Consider the following 24,650-nt stretch of genomic DNA (forward strand, 5'->3'; position numbering starts at 1 on the left):
TCCACTCACTCACTCATCTGATCCTGATTGTGCACAAAGCAATAAAACAATGGAACACCACCTAAGAACCTAAGACAGTATTTGACATCTTCTAAGACATTCCATTTTTTCTATTTATTTGTCCCAAACAACTCTGAGATGGGCAGACCGTCCTTGTTTTCATTTTCCTCCTTACAGCATCTGTCTATAATTGTTGTGCTTGTCTTTATTATCTTACTCAAAATGCACTCTGGTTACCAGTGATCTTTCCTTGGGTAAATACTGTGGCTTTACAAAAATGTTTTCAATTCATCTTGACCTATCTATGAACATAGAAGTAATCACTAAGGCGTGATTACCCCAATCTCCATTCTATTCCTTTTTCTAATTCCTTTGGTTACAGGTTGGGGTTCTAGTTCTTTTTTTGCTACGAAGACCAGTGTGATCTTGGACAAGCCTCTTGTGTCCTAGTGGACACAACTGGTATGTGTGAAGCCACTCTGTACATTGCAAAGCATTTCAAAATATGATCATTGAAGCAGATGATCTCTAAGTTTCCCTCAAGGTCTAAAATTTTTAGTCTATATTTTTGGTTATATTTTTAGTGAATTCATGTGATCCAAGAATTGCATTTTGGCACATTTTAGAAGACTCCTTCCATTACACCAAAGCTGCTGCTGATTCAATAAGTACAGAATGATTTGTAACTTTAATAGTAACACCAAAAACAGGTACTTCTTCAATTGCTGAAGTTGAAAATTACCAGAAATGATGCATGATTTTAAGGAAAAGGCTGAGTTATAGTCTGTGCCTAAAACCTTTATTTTCTATGTTAACCACCCTTCAACATTTGCCCTTCTAAAATCTGACAAATTTAATTTTTTTTTGGACAAATTTTAAATCTTAATATAGAGGCAACCGAAATCACATTTGAAAAGGGTATGACTACTCATACAGCATTTTGCTGGATATTGTCAGTGTTGGAATAGTGACTACACCAGGCAGGAAACAAATGAGGAGGCTCACCACATATATACATAGAATCATCATCAAATCTCAGAGGCGGAAGGGCTTCTAAAAGTCATTTAGACTGGTGGGTCCCAGAGGGTTTGATTTCAAAAGTTTATAAAAGTTCAAAACAAACAGCAACAACAAAAAAGGAGGGCAAACATAAAAATGTCAGTTTTTAATTTGACAAATAAGTATACCAACAAAAGAATAAAATAACCATCTATCATCAGCACCATTTTATAAAAAAGGTTCTTTAATGACATGTGTAGGACGATAAACTCTCAGAATAAAGTATGATTTGAAATTAAATAAATGAAGGTGCACCTGTGTAGCTCAGTCCTTAAGCATCTGCCTTTTGCTGGTCATGATCCTGGGACTGAGTCCCAGGTCAGCTCTCTGCTCACTGGGGAACCTGCTTCTCCCTTTGCCCCCCCCCCCACCTTGAGCACTCAATCTCTCTCTCTCTTTTTCCCTGTCAAATAAATAAAATCTAAAAAAAATAAAAATAAAAATAAATAAATGAAGAAAAAAATGCATTATACAGCTCATAGTTTTCTAATATCTTTATGGAAAACTGTTAGACTTGGCCCATCTCTGTACACATACCTTTGGGAATCCCTAATCTAGTGCATTCTATGCACACCTCTACCCCCCACCCCATCCTATCTCTCACAATGGAGCAACTGTATCCTCACTACACCAAAAAAATCCCTTTAAATGTGTACTCCACCCACTGTGGGGAACTCCTCAAGCTTTGTAGTCCATTAAATTTTGGAGTCTGGTAGAAAATCAGCATAAGAGCTGCTATCCCTGGGAACTTCAAGATGCTTACGCTTGGCTTTTTTTTTTTTTTTTTTTTTTTTAAAAGACCAGACTCTAACAGCAGACAATTTTAAGTAGGCCAAACGTGCCTTAGAGTCACTAAACAAAAATGTCTAACAATGCTGATTTGGGAGTCAGGCAGCCTGGGTTTCGGTAGTGCATCAAAACTCCATTCTAAACCTTAGGGGGATCTGTTTTCACATTCAACACATTTGGATTAGAGCTTTATGAATTAGAAATATTTAAATCGGCATTAGAGGGCGCCTGGGTGGCTCAGTGGGTTAAGCCGCTGCCTTCGGCTCAGGTCATGATCTCAGGGTCCTGGGATCGGGTCCCGCATCGGGCTCTTGCTCAGCAGGGAGCCTGCTTCTCTCTCTCTGCCTGCCTCTCCATCTACTTGTGATTTCTCTCTGTCAAATAAATAAATAAAATCTTTAATAAATAAATAAATAAATAAATCGGCATTAGAGTAGCAGGGAGGAATTTCAGTTATCTCTCAGGATGAACTCCACTAATGACTCGATCAGCTTTCAAAGTTGCAGTTAAGTCTACATTTTTTTCCACTTCCATTTTAATGAAATTATTTTGAGAGATTCCGTTTAAATTTTTACAACCGAGGTTTGATTCATTCACCGGGGTTTGATTCATATGTAGGATCAACTACAGGGCTTTCTTTTTTTATCATTACTACCAGGCCGTTTCCTCAGTCAAATTTTGTAAACCCAAATGTGGTCAAGATTTGATTTTTTAATCGATTTTTAGTAAAAAAAAAAAAAGAAAAAAATTACTGTATAAAGGTTAACCGTAACTTTTAACGTTTACTGCTTCAAACGTTATCAATTTTATTAATAGTTCTTTCCATCCTGTTTTTTCTATCAGTACTGCAGTTTTCAACACGACCAAGATATGATTATTATAGAGGTTTTTTTGGGAGGGGTGGGGTGGGTGGGAATAATTTCTACTATGGCTTTTTCAGGGTTGTAAATTTTATTCTGTTGAGACATTTGCTACTAAAATAATGAATAGGGCATTGGGGGTTTCTTCCCCCTTGGGGACCAAATTTATCAGTGGAGCAACAACACAAAGGCATAGGACAATTCCTGCTTTCCCTCTTTTCCCTTTCGGTAAAACGATTCTCCAACAGTCTGTGGAGCGCAGAATCCTAATGCTGAAGACTTCATCAACTGCTCTCCGCTAAAACCGGGAGCCAAGACTAAACCGAGCCCGGCCAGGGATGTTTTTCTGTTCCTCTCCACCAGAGGCGATAGCCTTTCGCAAAACAGAATTGGGCTGGAACTGCTGGTCTGAGGGAGTGGCCCAGAAAAAGATCAAAGGTTAAAAATCGCTTAAACAAAGAGCAAAGGTCAAAACTCCCCAGGAAGCCAGAAGTTCCCATCCTCCACGAAGAATGAAGGTTACTCCTCCCTAACAGGCTCTCGGGGCCCGAGGACGCGCGGCCTTTCAGAAACCAGGCGGGTCGGACGTGATTAACAGGTAGCTGGATCCAGCCAACAACCGGAAGTGGAAGTGAGCCCCGGGCGGGGGAGAGGAGAGGCCACCTCACGCCTGCGCAATCAGCAGGTTTGCAGTACGCATGCGTGATTGGGCGGTGACGGGGTGACGCTCGGAGCGTGGGCCGTGACTCTCACGGATCCGGTTCCGCCCTCCCTCTCGTTGCCGACCCTCCGGGGCTGGCGCCCGAGATCCCTTTCCCAGAGTGCTCTGCGCCGTGAAGAAGCGGCTCCCGGGGACTAGGGGCATTTTGTGTTGGCTGGAGCCGGAGTAACAAGATGGCGGCGTCGGCGGAGTGACAGGGGTCCCTCCGGGCGGGAGCCGGCGGCAGTGGTGGCAGCGGTATCGCCGCCCTAAACCACCGCGCCCCTTTTCCAGCCCGCGACGTCGCCGTGAAAGCGAGCCAGCGGCGGCCGCCCAGAAACAAGTGGCCCAGGCTGGTAACCGCGAGAACCCCCTCAAACAAACTGCGGCCTGGCGAAAAGAAGCCTGAGTGAGCGGCGGTGATCAGGTTCCCCTCGGCCAATTCTGGGCCCTGTAACGCCTTGAAAGAGCCAACGTTTTCCGTTTCCTGCCGCCCTCCTCCGCAGCCTTGTTCCGCGGACGAGCCCCAGAGGCCTCCGTCCCCCCCTCAGAGGTGTCGGGGCTTGGCCCCAGCCTCCATCTTCATCTCTCAGGATGGCGAGCAGCAGCGGCTCCAAGGCCGAATTCATTGTCGGAGGGAAATATAAACTGGTACGGAAGATCGGGTCTGGCTCCTTCGGGGACATTTACCTGGCGATCAACATTACCAACGGCGAGGTAATTACCCGGGGTGGGGTTCACGACCACGCTGCGCCAGTCCTCACCCCAACCCCCGAGTGCTCGGGCTTTTCCCCATCACACGCACGTACTGGGGAGGGGAGTCCAGAGAGAGAGAGCCAGTTTTCTTGGCTTTACGAGCCTCCCCCGCTCTCTTTCCCTAAAAGGCAAAGAACCCGACAGAAGGGTTGGGAGAACCCATGAAGTTTCCCAGCTTGTTAAAAATGGATCTTAGTCGAACTTTTTAAGGTGTCGTTCAAGGTGAGATTGGCAAAATTGTATTTCTCTAATCCCCATGTTTCCCTACTGTATAGATTTATTTCATTGGGGTTCTTGATTTCGATCGTCAGTTTCCTTCAAAACCTCTCATTACGTTTTCTGGATGAATCATTTTTCTGCACCTTGGAGGACGTGCCGATTTCGTCACTACCCCCTGAAGAGGCCTTTGAGGCTAGTTGCCTCGTTTTATAATTACAAAGAGAGCTTTCTCTTCTGAGCCTCTTATTTCTTCTCCTAGTTTCGAGTTTGAGCTTTGCTAATGTCTCCCCTCCTCCCAAGTGACATTGAATCATTGAATCCTTAGGGATGTTGATGCCATCATCCCCTTTCTTCCCTGCAGGAAGTGGCAGTGAAGCTAGAATCTCAGAAGGCCAGGCATCCCCAGTTGCTGTACGAGAGCAAACTCTATAAGATTCTTCAAGGTGGGGTGGGCATCCCCCACATACGGTAAGAACTCGTGAGCACACAGGCGGTGCACCTAGGGAAGTAGGGCATGGGGGAAATGGGTAGAGGCAAGCAAGAGCACCAGCTGAATCCTGGCCTTGTTATCCGAGTTCCCTGGGTTTACTAGCGCTGGTGGTTTCCTGAGAACCGAAAGACACCACAGTCATTGAGTCAATTTTTAGTTTGGCAACTTCGTTTAGAATTTCAGTTGGTTACGCTCTGCTCCATGTAGCTTCCGTCATTCTTCTCGAGGCTTTCATTTGTAGTTAAGTATGCGGGTCATCTTTGATCTCTGCGCGGCAGGGTTGTCTGCTGCTTTCTTTATGCCGGCACCTCTGATGTTCTTAGATTTATGCAGTGAAGTGGATTTGAAGGTGCCAAGTGACCGGGTTCGGCCAGTTCGGGTTGCTATTGGAGCTGGCTTGGGAAATGGCTGCTCTTTTGTTGTGTTTTTGTTCCAACATGTCTTCCTCCTCCGCTTAGAAAATGGCGGAACGACGTGACTCAACCGCATATTCCTGCCCTTTTCTAGGCTTGGGTTCACAAGTTACTCTTCCTTGATTGGCCCTTTAGCAGCTCTGAGTGGATTAAACCTTTGAAAAGCCAAGAATAAAGGTGCGGGCGGCGGTGGGGTTCAAGGGAAGAGATGGCATAATGACAGTCTGTTTGTGATCTCTGCAGCAGATGCGACGTGAAATTGTTAAATTATACTATGCAAAATCCCTCAGAGTCCATTTAAAAGTGTTAATTATTCTTTCTTGAAGGGTAATGTTGGCTGCATTTCAGCTTGTATACTGAATTTTTGTGAGTAATGGAAGAGGCAGTTTGACCACTACTGTGTTGAAATTGACTCAAATCTGATGTATTAAAAAGATTAATCACGTAACCACAGTGTGATAAGTAACTTTAACCTGTTGAGTTACTTGTTCAGTAACTCCTCACCTCGGGGAAACTGTGGCCTTTTGGGGGGATGGGATATTGGTGAAGGCAAACAGCAGTAGTAATCAGGATATAAGATGACCACATAAAAACATTGTGGTTTGTTAAATGGTTAACTTTAAAGATTGTTAGTTTGACTTTGAGATTAGAGAGCATCTTCTTTGAATAGGGGCTAAAATGTACTGTAAAGCCAAGCAGTTTTTCAACACACAAAAATAACATTTGTAAAAAAGAACCAGAGACAGTTAAGAATTAAGTGGAGCAATAGTTATCGTAATCTATTTATCTGCTTGAGTTTATGTTTCTAAATCTTGAGTTAAGGACTAAATTGCATATATTAATTCAGATGTGGAAACAACCAGAGTACGGTGCTGATAGATATTTTTAATGGAGAAGTTGAATGAGAAAATATTCTATTGGTTGTAAGTGAAAAATTATTTAGAAGAAACTTCCAGATTTATTTTGTAAGGTAAATTAATGGGAAATCCAAGATAATGGGAGATTTTAAATGATTCCTATCCCTCCATCCACCCCCCAAAAAGCTGCTGGGAAGAATGAATGTCATTCTGGGAGAATGAAAAAAATTTTTAAAGAATGGAAGTCTTACTAAAATGTCTAGCTTTTTATTTCTTCAAAGTAAAAAGTCCATTGCATTAGCCAGAAATTAAAACGTCTTTTCTTTTGCCTTTAAACATATCTCTCCACCCCTGGCCCTCATTAATTTGCTTTCCATCACTAGTTTTTCCTAGAATTACACATAAATACAGTATACAGTATGAGGTCATTTGTGTCTGACTTCTCTCACATAATGCTCTTGAAATTCATCCATGTTGGGAAGTTTTAGAAATTTCACAAATCATGTTGAATTTAATGTATTAGAAATAATTTTCAAAAAGCATTAAAGCATCTGGCATTTTCAGTGCTAAACCTTTTATCTGGTAGCTTTTATTTAAAGGCAGTGCTGATACAGAACATCAAGAGCTGTAGTTAATACACTGAATAAGCATGAATAAATGAAAATAACTTGTGAGCAAAATAATAGGCATCTGTAATAAGATGTTGAGTGCAGAGAGAGTTGTAGTTATAAACTGTGGGTGGAGCTAAAGAGAGATTAACCTGGCTTTCAGAGTAATGCTTCCTGGGAGAGGAAATGGGTTTTCAGGATCAGGCTCTAAGGAAGAAAGCTTGGTTGAACTGGTTGGGGAGGGCAGCCAAGAATACAGTGTGGCTTCCTGGAGTAGTCTCTAATGCAAAAGGTAATAAGCGCATGAGGGTGGGGAAAGAGTAAATTTGCTTTAGGAGTGGTAGATAGAGTACGGTACACAGAAACAGTAGTGGTTCATTGGTTGTAAAGTGTGAGAACTGGTTTTCTCCTGAAGTGAAAGGGTAGGAAGGACTTTACATAAGCATTTTTTATTTGGGTGGCAACATCATCTTGTCCCCTCAGTTTGTTCTCCACTATTTCCACATCACATCTATATAGCATACAGGTAAATATTTATTTGGTAAATACTGGACTAAGTTGACTTTAGTTTATCGAGATTAAATGAGCAGTCATGTGTTATTCATTGTTTTAGATGGATATAAATATAAAAATTTTAAATTTGAGGTGCCTGGCTGTCTAAGTTGGTAAGAGTATATGGCTCTTGATCCTGGGGTCATGAGTTCAAGCCCTGTGTTGGGTGTAGAAATGACTTGCAAAAAACAATTTGGATTTTGCTGCAATTACACTTAACTCCATCTTCTACCCTGCACCCCGCAGCCCCTTGAATTTACTAAGGTACTTTGGGACATCCTAAAACAAGGGCTGAAAAGGATCTGCCCTCGCAGCCTACCTAATGTTTACTTGGCAAGGGATCTGTTGTTATGCAGAAGCATGACACTCAGTGTATAAGGAGCCAAGTAAGGGTGGTGTTCAGACTCCGTATTTTTAGGAAACTGAGGACATTGTTTAGTTAAGAAACTGAAATCGTCAGTTAACTTCTGGAAGCTCATTAAAAATCTCTGTTTTTGTTACAACCTTCTCTATCTTCATGGTGCTCAGTTTGAATTGAATTAATGTGATCTCTAAAGAAGCATTTATGATAGCAAGCTCTAGATCTGTCGTATGGTATTGACAATGAACTTGGGTCAGTTAGTCCGTCAACAGTTCTTTGGGCCTATCAGTTAGTTTGCTGATCTGTTAAATGCAAAAAGGATTTTATCATGTTACCAATTTTCTAATTCTTAAGGAGTAGGAAAGAAGAATACTGGACAGAAAGGTTTAGAGTTTCCTACTCTTCTAGAAAAAGTTTTGCATACTGAGCTTTTGGATAGGGTTTTATTTGAACAGAGTTCACGACTTAAGTCACTTAACTGGCCTAGTTGATCTCAGGACTTCTGGCTCTGAAATTTTGAGACTTCTTTTTGGATGATAGTAGCTAGAAAGCATTTCATCACAGTTTAATGTTAGGTCTAGATCCTACTTTTAAAATTATATTTTAGTACATAGACCTCTCTCAAGACTCTAAAAAATGCCATCTGCATCAGATAAAGTTACCTTCGTTTAGAAGGAAGTAAATTAATGGAATATATTTTTATAGGGAAATGAATAAAGAACATGGGAGGGGGAATGGAAGAATTGCTGCCTTCTTTTAAACTACTTTTTGCCTTTTCAGTGTCAAGTATTATAGAAAATACTTACAAAGAACTAGTTAATCCTCTTCAGTGTTAAAAGCAGCTTAAATTTTAATATTAGCTTTTTGGCACTGAGCATATATCTTGCAGATAAGTTATAACGCTTTTATCAGAGAACAAAGATGACATCTGCACTGGATATGTATTTATTACAGATCACTGAGTCCATGAGAAATGTGATTCTTAACTCAGAGTAACTGAATCCCTATAGATATGCTATATGTAGTGTATATATATCTTTACACAATATATTACAGGTGCTTTATATTGGCATGTAATGGATTTCTAGTTATTAAACAACGTAACGATGCTTAAGTAGCATTCGTGAGCTAAATGAATCCTGAATAAAGCCTAGTATCTCACAAATTAGATTTCTTTCTCTGAAGGGTTACTAGAGTCTCCTAACTGCTCATTTTCTCAGCCATTTTTCTGAGCCATTTTCACCTTTCCCTCAAAGTCCGGGTGCCTGCTCACATACCCCACACTTTTTTTATTTGATGCTACAGAGCCATGCTATGCCTCCTTCACTAAATGGCATTTGGCCTCATTCAGAGAAAATGAAAAACTCCTCTGTAAATGTAAGTAACTTGTTTGTATTATTATTTAATTGGATGCTTGTAAGTTTTTCAGTAAGTTTGTTTTTTAAAAAGATAAATTTTTTTTTTAGAGAGAGAGCAGCAGGGAGGGGCAGAGGGAAAGAATCTCCATTATACCCCTGTGGAGTGGGAAGCTCAATGTGAGGCTCAATCTCACAACCTCAAAAGCCATGACCCTAGCTGAGACCAAGAATTGGACATCTAATTGACTGAGCTGCCCAGGTGCCTCCCTCTAATAGTTCTCAAAATATAAGTGAATACCTAGTTAAAATGAAGGGTTTTGTTACTGTTTTTGTTTCCAAAGCAATCTGAAATTTAAATGACCAATAATCATATAACATGGACTAATGCATGTTTTAATGCTTTTTTTAATGAGATGTAATTTATATATAGTGAAATGCATAGCTTTCATTGTGCCATCAGATGAGTTTTGACAAATGTCAAATGTATACACTGGTATAGCTCACACTCCCTACTGAGATAAAGAATGTTTTATTTTTTGAAAATAATCCATTGTAAACTGCATTTTGTGGCAAGATAGGTTTGGTTTTGTTTTTGTTTTTAGTTGGTCTTTTGGATCATATTATTACATGGTTTTTGTTTATGTTTTTTTTTCTGGATGTGATGTTGATTTGTCCGTATACAAGACTGTAGGTTAATGTTTCTATCTCCATGAAGTACGCTCTACGACTTGCCTAATAATCAGGTGGGGGTGGTGAACAATGAGTTGCAGTTGAGATCTTTGCCTCGTTTTCCCTTGTAGAACAGGGATACTGCCTTTTCCTTTTCTGAAAGTCCTCGGTGGGGTATGTTTTATGGGGACTTTGGAAGTGTACAAAAAAGATTTAGCTGGAGAGTACATTCTGATCCTCAGTATAATAGGAAATGGTAGGAGCATTGTATTAGAGTCGAGTTAGGGATCCGCCTGCCATGTCATCTAGATTTCAACCTAGAATGGAATTTGAAATTTGTAATGTCAGCTTTTATTTAGAAAATGGATTCTTAAGATCATAAGGTCTTGGGAAATTTTTTTTTAAGCTTTTATCTATTTATTTATTTGACAAAGATAACCCAAGCAGGGGGGAACGGGAGAGGAGAAAGAAGCTAGTACCCCACAGAGCAGGGATCTGAAGGAACCTGACTTGGGACTCAATTCCAGAACCGTAACCCGAGCCAAAGGCAGATGCTTCACCAACTGAGCCACTAAGCGCCCCCTTAAGTTTTTGTTTTTGTTTTTTAATGCATTATATAAATTGATGAAATCGGGGCCGCTGGATGGCTCAGTTGGTGAAGCATCTGCCTTTGACTCATGTCATGATCTTGGGGTCCTGGGATCAAGGCCTGCATCAGGCTCTCTACTTGCTCAGCTGAGAATCTGCCTCTCCCTCTCTGCTGTGCTCTCCCCTGCTTTCTGTCAAATCTTTTTTTTTTTTTTTAAATTTATTAGAGAGAGTGCTTGCACAAGCAGAGGGAGCAGCAGGCAGAGGGAGAGGGAGGAGCAAGCTCCCCTACTCAGCCTGAGCAGGGATCCTAACTCGGGGCTGCATCCCAGGAGCCTGGGATCATGACCTGAGCTGAAGGCAGACACTTAACTGACTGAGCCACCTGGGCACTCTGGTGTTCCCATTTTTGAACCTCTGTAATATTAATACATTGTATCCCTCTGTGAATAAGGTTAGCTTCTACTCTTCAAACAAAAGCTCAGATGTTCAAAAGTGTCTTAGAAACTTTGTACAGTACCTCCTACAGTACTTTTTTTTTTTTTTTAAGATTTTATTTATTTATTTGACAGAGAGAGATCACAAGTAGGCAGAGAGGCAGGCAGAGAGGAGGAAGCAGGCTCCCCGCAGAGCAGAGAGCCCGATGTGGGACTCGATCCCAGGACCCTGAGATCATGACCTGAGCCGAAGGCAGCGGCTTAACCCACTGAGCCACCCAGGCACCCTCCTACAGTACTTTCTAAAGGATAAGCAAATATTTCTTTTATTCAGTCAACAAACTTATATATAATGAGTGTGCCTGTTATATGTCAGGCATAGTTAAGATACTGGTCATATTTCAGTGAACAGAAAAAATTTTGTGAGACTTTTAATTCTTTTGAGCATATGCCATGCATTTGGCAGGTAGTTGTGAATTGGTCTCTTTTGCTGAAAATTAGGAGGAAACATGTAAAATCTCAGACAGTGTGAGGACATGTTTCCTTAACATCAGAGGGATGAGTAGAAGCCCTAAACAGTATCCTGAACCATCTGGAGAATGCTTTGATTGGTCAGGTTAGTGGGACCCCCATTAGGGTTCCCTGTGAATCATACTTAGCATTTCTGAAACATTAACAATGCATAATAATTACCTACAGAGCTGTAGCACTTACTTGCAGTTTCATGCACATAGTAGTTTCAGTAAGTGTTGAATCAGAGATTGGAGAACCAGATTTTGGGAAAAGGTTGTGGGTTTTTTTGTTTTGTTTGTTTGGCGCTTTTTTTTTTTTTTTTTTTTTTTAAATATTCTGTTTTTGGGACACCTGGGTGGCTCAGTCAGTTAAGCAGCTGTTCAGGTGTCAAGTCCCACATGGGGCTCCTTGTTCAGCAGGGAGCCTGCTTCTCCCTCTGCCTGCCACTCCACCTTGCTTGTGCACACACATGTTCTATCTCTCTCTGGCAAATAAATAAAATCTTTTTAAAAAAAGAGAGATTTTGTTTTTAAGTAGTCTCTGTACCCATTGTGAGCCTCATACTCGCAACCTTGAGATCAAGAGTCTCATACTCTGTTCTGACTGAGCTAGCCAGATATCCCTGGAAAAGGATTTTTTTTTAAACAGCTTTAATGAGATAATTGACATACATAAATTGTCACCTATTCAAAATGTACAGTTCATTGGTTTTTAGTGTGTGTTCAGAGTTGTGCAGTCATCACCATAATCTGATTTTACAGTATTTATTAACTGGTAAACAAGAAAATAAAGTGATCTTGTTTTACTATGTCTCAAACATGCTGGCTTTTTGTAAGTTTGTTGTGAATACCAAACTTCAGGCACACTAACTCCCATCCACCTCTCTACCTGGCCATCTTCCATTTTATACTTTCAAGAATTAACCATGCGGGACGCCTGGGTGGCGCAGTTGGTTGGACGACTGCCTTCGGCTCAGGGCGTGATCCTGGAGTCCCAGGATCGAGTCCCACATCAGGCTCCCAGCTCCATGGGGAGTCTGCTTCGCTCTCTGACCTTCTCCTCGCTCATGCTCTCTCTCACTGTCTCTCTCTCAAATAAATAAAATCTTTAAAAAAAAAAAAAAAGAATTAACCATGCTTCTTCATCAGAAAAACTTTCCTTAATGATTCTGTCTAAAAGATGGATTGGGTTGCCATAATTTGGACCTTCTCAGAACCAGTCTCTCCTCCTCACTTCTGTTTTGTTTGTTTTTAAGTAGGCACCATGCCCAGTCTGGAAGCCCAGTGTGGGGCTTGAATACAAGACCTGAGATTGAGACCTGAGCTGAGATCGAGTTGGCCGTGGGGCGTGTGGGTGGCTCAGTCATTAAGCATCTGCCTTTAGCTCATGATCCCAGGGTCCTGGCTGGGTTTGAGGCCCCCCCCCCCACCCCGAACACACACACCATTGGGCTCCCTGCTTGGTGGGAGCCTCTCCCTCTCCCACTCTCCTAGCTTGTGTTCCCTCTCTCACTATCTCTCTCTCTGTCAAATAAATCTTTTTTTTTTTTTTTTTTAAGATTTTATTTATTTATTTGACAGGTCACAAGTAGAGAGGCAGGCGGGGGCGGGGGAGGCATGGGGAGCAGGCTCCCTGCTGAGCAGAGCCCATTGTGGGGCTCCATCCCAGGACCCTGAGATCATGCATGACCTGAGCCAAAGGCAGAGGCTTAACCCACTGAGCCACCCAGGTGCCTCAAATAAATAAAATCAAAAAAGGAAAAAGAGCCGCTTAACCAACGAGCCACCTAGGCACCCCCATCACGTGTTATTTACTTGGATGCGCACACACTGCTGTAAGCTGTGAGAGCAAAAATTACAAAGTTTTATCTTGTCAGGTACTATAAATACTGAATGGATCAATAATAGTACCTTTAGTACTGGATAGTGGTATGTCCATATATAAAGCACATTTTTCGGTTTTGTGTTTTTATAATTTTGGGAGTTAAGGAATGGTTACATATCTTTAAAGGCAAAGGGCAAGGCACAAGGAGGCTAAGGAGCTTGAAAATGTTACAGCATTAATTCAAGGCAGTATTGTGATCAAAGGATTTGTAGTAGTGGTTTTGGAGGATTGGGATGAAGAAGGAAAACAAATTACCTTAGTTAATGTTAGTATTGATGAATAAAACACGCATCTGATGCCCAACTTTCAGATCTTACTCTGTGGTCTCTTCACCTTAAAAATTAGTTTTGAGGGGTGCCTGCGTGGCTCAGTGGGTTAAGCCTTTGCCTTCGGCTCAGGTCATGATCTCAGGGTCTGGGATCCAGCCCCACATTGGGCGCTCTGCTCAGCGGGAAGCCTGCTTCCCCCTCTCCCTCTGCCTGCCTCTCTGCCTACTTGTGACTGTCAAATAAATTTAAAAAAAAAATTAGTTTTGAGGATGGGGGATAAGTGATGGGGTTTAGAGAGTATACTTACCATGAAGAGCAGTGTATAGAATTGGTGAATCATACATTGTACACCTGAACCTAATACAACACAGTATGTTAACTAACTGGAATTGAAATTAAAAACTTAAAAACAAAAAATGTTTTGCAACAGGGATTTATTTATTTATTTATTTGTCAGAGAACGAGATCGCAAGTAGCAGAGAGGCAGGCAGAGAGAGAGAGGAGGAAGCAGGCTCCCCGCTGAGCAGAGAGCCCGATGTGGGACTTGATCCCAGGATCCTGAGATCATGACCTGAGCCGAAGGCAGCGGCTTAACCCACTGAGCCACCCAGGCGCCCCTTTTTTTTTTCCTTTTTTTAAGATATTATTTATTTGACAGAGCACAAGCAGTGGGAGTGGTAGGCAGCGGAAGAGGGAAAAGCTGAGCAGGGAGCCTGATGCAGGGCTCAATCCCAGGGTCATGGAATCGTGACCTGGGTTGAAGGCAGACTCTTAATTGACTGAAGCCACCCAGGCACCCCTACACCTTATCTTCATGAGCTTCTAACTGAATCTAGTAAGATGGTCCCAGACTAGGATGGTTCGTTGTATGGCTTTTAGACTTTATGGTGCTGTGAAAGTGGTATGCATTCAGTAGAAACAATGCTTTGAGTTTTGATCTTTCCCCAGGCTATCAGGGTGTGGAATGACACTCGTGATATTGCTGGGCAGCAGTTGGGAGGCAGCTCCTGGTCAGTCAGGTGATCATGAGGGTAAACACCTGGTGTATTTACAACCATTTTACCCCCATACAACCATTCTGGGTGGGGTTTTTTTTTGTTTTTTTTTTTTTGTTTTTTCAGTACTGTGTTTAATAAATTGCACGAATTACTGAACACTTTATTATAAAATAGGCTTTGTGTTAGAAGAGTTTGCCCAACTGTTGTCCAATTTATGTATTCTTAAGTACATTTAAGGTACGCTAGGCTAAGTAATGACGTTCAATACATCACGTGTATTAAATGCATTTTTCTCTTAGATTTTTTTTTTTTTAAAGATTTTATTTATTTATTTGAGAGAGAGAGACAGTGAGAGAGAGCATGAGCGAGGAGAAGGTCAGAGAGCGAAGCAGACTCCCCATGGAGCTGGGAGCCGGATGCGGGACTCGATCCCGGGACTCCAGGATCACGCCCTGAGCCGGAGGCAGTCGTCCAACCAACTGAGCCACCCAGGCGTCCCTCTCTTAGATATTTTCATTTAGGATGGGTTTAACAATATAACCCCATTGTAAATTGAGGAAAATCTGTATATGTATTATAAATGTTGGGTGCCTGGGTGGCTCAGTCGGTTAGGCAACTGCCTTCGGCTAAGGTCATGATCCTGGAGTCCCGATGGAGTCCCCCACTGGGCTCCTGGCTCCATGGGGAGTCTGCTTCTCCCTCTGACCTTTTCCCCTCTCACACTTGATTGCATGCGCTCTCTCTCTCTTAAATAAATAAAATCTTAATAAATAAATAAACGTAGGCAGGAAATCTCCACTAGTTTAGCAGTACCTGTGGTTTTGTCACCACTAGAAATCACAGATATTTCCGTAGCACGTTATTGTTGCAGATATCTCAGAATATTGTTTACGCTCATAATTTTCATAATTAATAGTCCTAATTAGATCTGCCCCTATATCTCAATAATGAACATGTACTTTACTGTATCAAAATTAAGTAATCTTAGTGTGGCTGAATTTCCCTGTAATTGTTCTCTTTTATAATGCTATGTATTTTATTTTTTGCATATAAAATATTCTGAGAAGGAATCTATAGGTTTTATTGGACTAACAAAGATGTGAGATCTATGGTAATCTTTCTGAAAAGATTCAGAAATACTGGTATAGGAGTACTGTACCTCGACTCCCCAAATTGTTCAGACAAGTTCTTTGTCGTGACTAACTACATTTGATGCAAGTTTGGTCACTCACTTGGTAGATTTCCAATATTTATTTTCTTCTCCCTTCCTAGCCTTGTTTAAGTCTCAGTTACTGATATGTTCACTAATGCTCTCCCCAGGCATGTGAGATTGTAAAGATGGGAAAATCATCCAGTTAAAAAGTCGAACAGTTTGAAGAAAGATTTAAAAGTAAATTAAAAGATGGGATAAATATATCTAAAATTTCTTGGTATCATATTTAACATCATTATTACTTTGATTGCCATCCCTACAGCTCATACTGGTCTTTTCTTGGTTGCTTCATCTCTCAAACAGTTGTCAGTATGGAGAAATCAGTCTGGTCTGTGCTTATGTTTATAGCTCTAGGTATTCCACAGTGTCTGTTGATTAAACCTGATTCTCCACTTCCTTAGAATAGCCAGATAGCATTGAAGATGCCCTGAATCTCAAACCATTTCAGAGGATTTCTATAAATCCAAAGGATTATGGATAAAAATTTATGTGTTACTGACCTTTTAAAATCTGAAGTGTGTTTTGGCTTATTTAAAAAAATTTTTTTTAAATTTATTTGACAGAGAGCGATCACAAGTAGGCAGAAAGGCAGGCGGGGGTGGGGGGGAAACGCAGGCTCTCCACCAAGCAGAGAGCCTGATTCGGGGCTCGATCCCAGGACCCTGGGATCATGACTTGAGCCGAAGGCAGAGGCCCAACCCACTGAGCCACCCAGGTACCTTTTTTTTTTTTTTAAGATTTTATTTATTTATTTGACAGAGATCACAAGCAGACAGAGAGGCAGGCAGAGAGAGAGGGAAGCAGGCTCCCTGTCGAGCAGAGAGCCTGATGCGGGACTCGATCCCAGGACCCTGAGATCATGACCTGAGCCGAAGGCAGCGGCTTAACCCACTGAGCCACCCAGGCGCCCTAATTTTTTTTTTTTAATTAGGCTTCATGCTGATTGTGGAGCCCATTGCGGGCCTTGAACTTAACAATGCTGAGATCAAGAGTTGGATGCATAACTGATTGAGCCATTCAGACACCCCTGAATTGTATTTTATTTTATTTTTAAAGATTTTATTTATTTATTTGACAGGCAGAGATTACAAGTAGGCTGAGAGGCAGGCAGAGAGAGAGAAGGAGGAAGTGGGCTCTCTGTGGGGCTGGATCCCAGGACCCTGGGATCATGACCTGAGCTGAAGGCAGAGGCTTTAACCCACTGAGCCACCCAGGCGCCCCCTGAATTGTATTTTAAATGTGATGTTGCAAGAGAAGGAAATAAATTGATGCTCTTAAATTTTTGATGACAGGCGAAATCAAGTTTCAGTTACTAAGTTCTAGGTACCTTGTATTCAGAGTAAAATGGAGACCACAAATCTAAGGAGCAGTTATGGGCAAGGAAAGTTACGGAGAATGAGAGTTAACACAGCAGTCTTGTTTATTAATAATTAATAGAAAACCAAGAGGTAGCCCATATTTAGTCCTGTGTCTAGTTCTCTTTGAAAAGGGCTGAAGATTTACCACGAATCAGAATGTACTTGAAGCTGTCTTGCAATGTTGGTTGTTTTCGTAATGAATGCCATTAATAACATGGAGCTTCATAAGTACTGACAATTTTAGGTTAGAGGTTATAGTGCCAAAGACTCAAGTTCTTAGATTTCTGAGGCTTCCAGACGTAATCAGATGACTGCAGTACCAGAAGGATGTGAGACTCAAGTATTTAAATTGAGAGTAGAGGGGTTTTTTTGTGGTTGAGAGTGGCCTTCTGGTAATTTAGGGGGTGGGGGCAGGTGGTGGTGGGGATCAGCTAGATTGTACTAGACCAGATCTTATTTTCTGTCCTAATGAAAAGGAACATAAAGATTGGATGATGATGATGATGATGGCTTGGCATGAAAGTAAGTTTGAGAGATGGTGTCTTGAGAATGGAGATGCTGTTAGACCTCTGATTCAGTGTTCCTTCTTTTTAGTTGTTCAGTGAAGACTTTGACATTAATGACCTAAAGATGGGAAGATAAGCGCACAGGTGTGCCTGTTAAGAATATCACTTGTAAACTTCTATAATTACTTGGCCTTGGCCAGTTTAAATCAAAGATGAGTAGGTGCTTCCTGATGATTTTATACTTCAAGTACTGAGTGGTTTTGTTGTCCTTGTTTCGTTTTCCTTGTGTGCCAAATCAAGCACTCCCCAGGCTTTTAGAGCCTCTAATCTGGCTTTTTATTGTTTAATTCAGCAAATGTTACTGAGTATTTCTCGCAAGTAAGACATTGTTCTGGATGCTGGGAATACGGAGTTGTGAATGAGACAAATACAATGGCTGCCCATGTTGTATTAGTGAGGACTCTCCAGAGAAACAGAACCAATGGGTGATATATAGATAAGCAGAAAGAGATTTATTATGAGGTATTGGCTTACACCTGTGGAGGCAGAGAAGTATCATAGTTTGAGGTGTGCAAGCTGGAGGCCTAGAAAAACCAGTGGTGTAGTTTTGGTCCCAAGCCTAAAGGCCTGAGAACTGTAAGCATAGATAACTGAGGGTGGAAGGTGGATGTCTCAGCTCTAGCAGACGAATTTTTCCTTCCTCTGCTTTTTAGTTTTATTTCCTTTTGTTCTGTTCAAGTCCTCCACTTGGGGGTAGGTTACCCTCTTTACCTAGTCTGTCACTCAAGTGCTAATCTTGATTCAAAGATTCAGGAGGATTCAAAGATTCAGATCTCTGGAGACATCTTCACAGACACCCCCCAAAAAATGTCCCTTCCTATCCCAACATGTCCCAAAAAATGTCCAGCTATCCTATCCCAACATCCCTTACTTAGCCAAGGCAAAAGATTAACTAACCAGCACACCTATCAAACTGACTGTGAGTGGAGGACCTACATTAATTAAACAAGTCTTTCGTTATTATTATCTTAGTCATAGAGATGAAAAACACATTTTAATGCTTTAATCTGAACTGCATACTTATTTATTTGAGAGGGTGAGAAAGCATGAGCACGGGGAGCAGCGTGAGAGGGAGAAGCAACCTCCTAGCTGAGCTCAATCCCAGTACCCTGAGATCATGACCTGAGCAGAAGGCAGATGCTTAACCGACTAAACTACTCAGGTCCCCTGAACTGCGTATTTATGATAATTATACTAATTTATGGTTCTTGGAAGCCCTTAGGTCTCATAGTAGTACTTAAAATATTTCATTCATTTTATTTCATTTCATTTCTAAGGGTTTTTTTTTTAATTTCCATAAAGAGATATGCAGAGAAAAATCCCTAACATCAGATCTCCAACTATAACACTTAAAAAAAGAAAAAAAAGATTTATTTATTTACTTGAGAGGGAGCGTGTGAGAGGACTAGTGGGAGAGGGAGAAGGGGAGAGAATCTCAAGCAGACTCTTACGAGCATGGAGCTGGAAGCAGGGCTCAGTCTACCATATATAGCTTATTTCACAGGTCACAGCCTGAGCCAGAACCGAAGTTTGGCCACTCAACTGACAGTGCCACCCCACACCCCTCCAGCCGTGACACTTACTGGTCACTATGTCATTCTCTTCATTCTCCCACTCCCCCATTTCTACAATGCGTATTGATGCCAAGGCTAATCTTAAAATGTTGATTGAATTATATTATGTCCCCCACCACACTCTACTGATAGTTCACCCAGTTATTTAAAGAATTTAAAGCTTTTCAGCTTGGCTTTCAAGAGTCTATAATGAAGTCTTGAATTATAAGTCACCTTGACTTTCCTCTTAATAAGAGCCTGGAGTTTATTCTTGCCCCTGCCTAGCATGCCCCTTTACTACTTCCTTTTCAAAGTATTATCCCTTTGTCAAGATCTCACTGGTGATAGACCATTTTTGCAAGGCTTCTTTGGATAAATTTAATTACCGTTGATCTTTTGGTTTTCTGAATTCTCTTAGCACTTTTTGTCAGGCCCTCTTATATTCTCCTTTTCATGTGTCTTAATTTTTTAACTAGGTTTAGTTTGGATATGGGTTTAGAGGAAGGGAAATAAGAGCAAAGAGGTGGACCTTGCCTTTTTTAGCATCCTCTTTAGAACTTAAGGTAGCTTTCTTAATGCTTTAAGTAATGACAGTTATATAAATTTCAAACTCATTCTTGGGCCTTCGACTTTGATTGGTCAGGCAACTCTAGGTCCGAAAGCGTTCATTTAAAACAAGTAAATGGGGGTGCCTGGGTGGCTTAGTGGGTTAAGCCCCTGCCTTCAGCTTGTGTCGTGATCTCACAGTCCTGGGATAGAGTCTCGCATCAGGCTCTCTGCTCAGCAGGGGGCCTGCTTCCCTCTCTCTCTCTGCTTGCCTGTCTGCCTTTTTGTGATCTCTCCTACCTGCCTGTGATATCTCTGTCAAATAAATAAAATTTAAAAAAATAAATAAAACAAGTAAGTGGAAAATGAGACTCTTGTGCTTTTTTTTTTTTTTTTTTTTACTTTCATCCATTAAATTACTTGGTTTTTCTGCTTTTTTGAAACTTTGTAAGAATAAGGTCCAAATCAAACCAGAGTTTGTTCTTTAATTGCATAGGTATTTGAGTATCTACACTGTGTATGTACATCACTTTATCATATACTAGCAGCATACACCATACATTAAAAAGGTCTAAAGATAATATCTGAGTTTTTGTATTGGTTGGTTTCAGATTGTCTGCAGACTTAAATGATCTCAGAGAATCAGGTTAGTGTTTGCTTGCTCATTACCCAGGTTCTTTGAAGACAATTTGAAACCAACAGTAAGGTCTGACCTAGGTATGGAGACAGAAACACCACAAGATGACAGCACCCGCATATTGTATTGTCAGGGGGTTTGATTGTGTATACAAGTAGCAGTCAGTGGCTGTGGGAAGTCAGAAATGGAGCAGTGTGGAACAGGCTACTTGAGGATGCTTCTTTTGGTGTCTGGGTGTTAGGACTTTGGGGTTGAAAGTAGAGAGTTAGAAGCTCATTTAGAATAAGAGTAGAAAACACAGAGGTGAGGGTAGAAACTGAATAAGTAGGATTTGGATGAGTTATAGACTGTTCTTGGCTCCTAATCTGTGTGTAATAATGTCTGGATGAGATAGAGAGATGGAAAGCACAGATGGGAGGGGTGTGGGTTAACTTTAGAGAAGTAAGCTATATATTCCTTGAGACCAAAAGGAAGTATGAAAGAACACCTGTCACTTAGGTTTAAGGAGTTTCGGTACCAGTCTCTGTACAACAGGAAGACCTAATTCAGAAATGCATGGTTTTTCTGTGGAGAAAATGCGTTTGAACATTCCTATTTTTTTATGGACTGTTTATTATTATTATTTTTTTGACGTTGAGAATATCAGATATGTCTTACACACTTAATGCAAGTAAGGAGGAAAATGCCCAATAACTTTAGCGTTTCTGAAATTCACCTCATTTTTTCCAGTTTCTAATTATTATGAGAATATTCTGTTAAAAGCTAATTTTGCAGATGACTTCTCAGAGTTCTTTATGAAGTCCCATGTAATTGCATAAAGAAAGGAAATGGGAATTTTTGCCTTTTACATTTCAGGTTGGTAATTGGGTTAGATGGATGATTGTAAAATTTGCTCAACTGTTTTAGTTTTCTTAGTGAGATATCTAGTGGAAATCTGTCATGGAGAGATGAAATGTGGTCTAAGGAGAGTTGGTTTTTGCTTTCCCCTTTTACCTTTATCTTTTGTCCCTTCTCACTGCCTTAGCTCTTTCTGGATTTGGTGGTAGTGTTTGTTTTGTTTTTGTTGGTTTATTAAAGCACAGGGACAGGACCTTTGGGCAGAAAGAGCTGCTGCCTGGATTTGGTGTTCTTGTATGGAATATTTCTTTTTCTTTAAAACCTAGATAAATTGGGGACACCTGGGTGGCTCAGCCATTGACCATCAGGGTCCTGGGATCAAGCCCCTAGTGGGGCTCCCTGCTCAGTGGGAAGCCTGCTTCTCCCTCTCCCACGTGTCCTCCTTGTGTTCCCTCTCTCTCTGCCTCTCTGTCAAATAAATCTTTGAAGAAAGAAAAGGATCTTTGCTTTGTAAGATTGGTTGTCTCCTTCATTTCTTTTTAGGAAGTAGTATCAGGTGAGATTAAGGAACTTAACAGAGGTCATAGGAATCAGTGGCAAATGGATATAGAATTCAAATGCTGTGGTAAGAGGAGTGCCTAGGTGACCATGCAGGTTCTGTATTCTATCTTTTTTTTTTTTTTAAGATTTTATTTATTTATTTGACAGAGAAAGATCACAAGTAGGCAGAGAGGGGGTGGGGAAGCAGGCTCCCCGCTGAGCAGAGAGCTGATTCAAGACACGTTCCCAGGACCCTGAGATCATGACCCGAGCTAAGGCAGCGGCCTAACCCACTGAGCCACCCAGGTGCCCCTCCCTGTACAAGTGGGTCCACTTGACAGAAGAAACTCTTCTTATTTTCTGTTGGGCAGTATAGTCAGTCAGTGGACTCATCATCTGAATAGGGGAAAACTTAATCTTTAGGGAAAAAAAAAAAAGATTTATTTATTTATTTATTTGACAGAGATCACAAGTAGGGAGAGAGGCAGGCAGAGAGAGGGGGAGAAGGCTCCTTGCTGAGCAGAGAGCCTTATGTGGGGCTCGATCCCAGGACCCTGGGACCATCACCTGAGCGGAAGGCAGAGGCTTTAACCCACTGAGCCACCCAGGCGCCCCGAGGGAAACTTAATCTTAAATAAAACCTAACTGGGGCACTTGGCTGGCTCAGTCAGTGGAGCATGCCACTCTTGATCTCGGGGTTGTGAGTTCCAGCACCACGTTGGGTGTAGCAGTTAAAATGTAGATTTAAAAAAATACATGGTACCTTAAAGATTTTATAAGTAATCCGTTTACCCATTGTGGGGCTCAAACTCTCATAACCCCAAGATCAAGAGTGGCATGCTCTACTGACCAGTCAGCCAGGGGCCCCATAGTAACTTCAATAAAATAAATAGATAAGGAAAACTCTTTTATTACTAGAGCTTTTTTAGAAATTTAGTGATAGTAAGTGCTAATCACCTTTTCATAAAGCTTTCCATTTCTGTCTTTTGTTAGGTGGTATGGTCAGGAAAAAGACTATAATGTGCTAGTCATGGATCTTCTTGGACCCAGCCTCGAAGACCTCTTCAATTTCTGTTCAAGAAGGTTCACGATGAAAACTGTACTTATGTTAGCTGACCAGGTATGTGAAATTTTGATGAAAATAAAAATTGAGAATACTAATAATTTAACTGTAATGTAAATTTTTATAAACCAGAGTATGTATAATCCTGTGCTATGTAACCTTATGTTCAGCAAAAATAAAAAAGAAATAATAGTAGGTATACTCATTCAAGTGTACTACTTTAATTCAGTTTAATAGAGGTTTTCCTGTGACAGGACAAAAAAGGGTTATATTGGTTGCTAACCTGTAGAATAGTAGTTTTCACATTGTTTTATCAGATGGAATCTGTATTTTAGTGAAGAATATAGCGGGTTTCTTTATAAGATTTTTGAAGAAAAGGCTTGATATGTAAAAATGCTGTGGAAGAGAATAACATTTTTAAAATTTAGATTGGACGTCAAAATAAAATGAGATGATACACTGGCATTTGAGGTAGAATTTTTAAAAATATAAATCAGGGGATTAGAAAATAGTGTTTATTCTCTGTAATCAGAGCCTGATATTCCAGTAAGATTAACATAAAAATACTGAGTGGCTCAGGGAAATATTAGCAGATTACATTGTTTTAATTGTGGAATGTTAAGAACTCAAACATTGAAGGTTAGGATCCTCCTCATATATTTTAACTAACATGTAAATGAATCCTAATAAAAGTTTATATTCCATAGGTTCTGTAACACATAGGTATTCATAGGTGAGCATTTATTCAGGGCTTTCTGCTTTACTTGGCAACAGAGAGTGCAGAGAAGAGTAAGAACTCTAGTCCCTTTGCCCTAGGAGTGTATGGTTTAGTAGAGAAAAATGGAAAAGGTACAGTGTTCAAGGTTTTGTGATAGAAGTCTATACTGGGTACACTGGTGATAGGAAAAAATGTATTTCAGGGAAGGGGGTTGCAATAAAGCAGTGTTAGGTTTAAGGAGTTAGCTGCTAAGTCTTGGCTCTGTAGGTGATACAGAACACTTGAAGGTAAGTAGTTGGTGCCATTTATTATCTTTGGCCACACCTTTTCCCAGTGAATCAATGATCCTGGTTTAATGATGGATATCAGTTAGCCTAGGACAACTAAGTACATTAAGTGGGAGAAATGTTCTGTTTTTCTTCCTTTAATAAAGTACAAGTTGCTGCAATAACTAAATGTGCTGTTTGGGCATTGTATATACATCTGCTTCCTTGAAATTACAGTTTAAGCTAGAGATTATAGATTGAAGAGACATTTTGTCAAAGTTCAGAATCTGTATGGTATTAAAAGCTCTAGAGAAAGTGGGGACAAATAAAAAATAGAATCCTGACAGATATACTGAGAAGAGCAAGAACATATGGGTAGAAAGATAAAGTTAGTCTTTGGTTATTGAAAACATTTTCAAATACTTTTAAGTGTCTTCCAGAGAAGATAGACATATTTGATAATTTGACAGTTTATTCTAGAAGTGATAGGGGAAAAAAGTGATGCTGTAGTAACAAGACAGTTTTTTTTTTAAAACAAGGCAGTTTTTAAAAATTGAAATTTATTTACATAACAAATGAGAGATTTAAAAAGATTGTTATATGCAAAGAATTCTTAAATTTGATTAAAAAGGGACAAGCCAAGAGAAGAATTGACAGGATACAGATTGGCAGTTCCATAATCGTAAATGACCTGACTTTCAAACTGTTAGTGAAGAAGTGAGGTCAGTACCTGTCATTGGCAAAATTTAGAAGGAACTAAAATAAGTTTGCTAATGGGAAAAGGGATACTCTGAAGTACTGCTAGAAAATGAATTATTAGAGCCTATTTTAAAAGACAGTCTGGTGCCACCTATCAGAATGATAGCTGCATCAACCCAGTCACTCTCCATACAGTTGAATGGGGTTTTAGCCCTTAGAAATAAAAACAGTAGTAGGTAAGGATATATTTAATTTAAATATGTTAATAGCATTA

General features: G+C 40.6%; 1 protein-coding gene across 8 annotated transcripts in view; it reads left to right on the forward strand.

Moving 5' to 3' along the window:
• Positions 1-3,520: 3,520 nt before the first annotated feature.
• CSNK1A1 (casein kinase 1 alpha 1) overlaps positions 3,521-24,650 on the forward strand; it is a 45,354-nt gene continuing 24,224 nt past the window's right edge. For 4 of the 8 annotated variants that reach the window (XR_006381748.1, XM_044231664.1, XM_044231674.1 and 1 more), the window contains exons 1-3: positions 3,525-4,125; positions 4,745-4,851; positions 22,624-22,750. Coding sequence is in view for 7 of the 8 variants with exons in the window: in XM_044231664.1 (XP_044087599.1) it covers positions 4,003-4,125; positions 4,745-4,851; positions 22,624-22,750 (357 nt within the window). In the remaining variant the exon portion in view is untranslated. Of the gene's footprint in view, positions 4,126-4,744; positions 4,852-22,623; positions 22,751-24,650 lie in introns of all 8 variants that reach the window. The other 4 variants (XM_044231721.1, XM_044231693.1, XM_044231712.1 and 1 more) reach the window with 4 other exon arrangements.

The sequence above is a fragment of the Neovison vison genome, chromosome 1 (assembly GCF_020171115.1).
Source record: "Neovison vison isolate M4711 chromosome 1, ASM_NN_V1, whole genome shotgun sequence".
NCBI lineage: Eukaryota > Metazoa > Chordata > Mammalia > Carnivora > Mustelidae > Neogale > Neogale vison.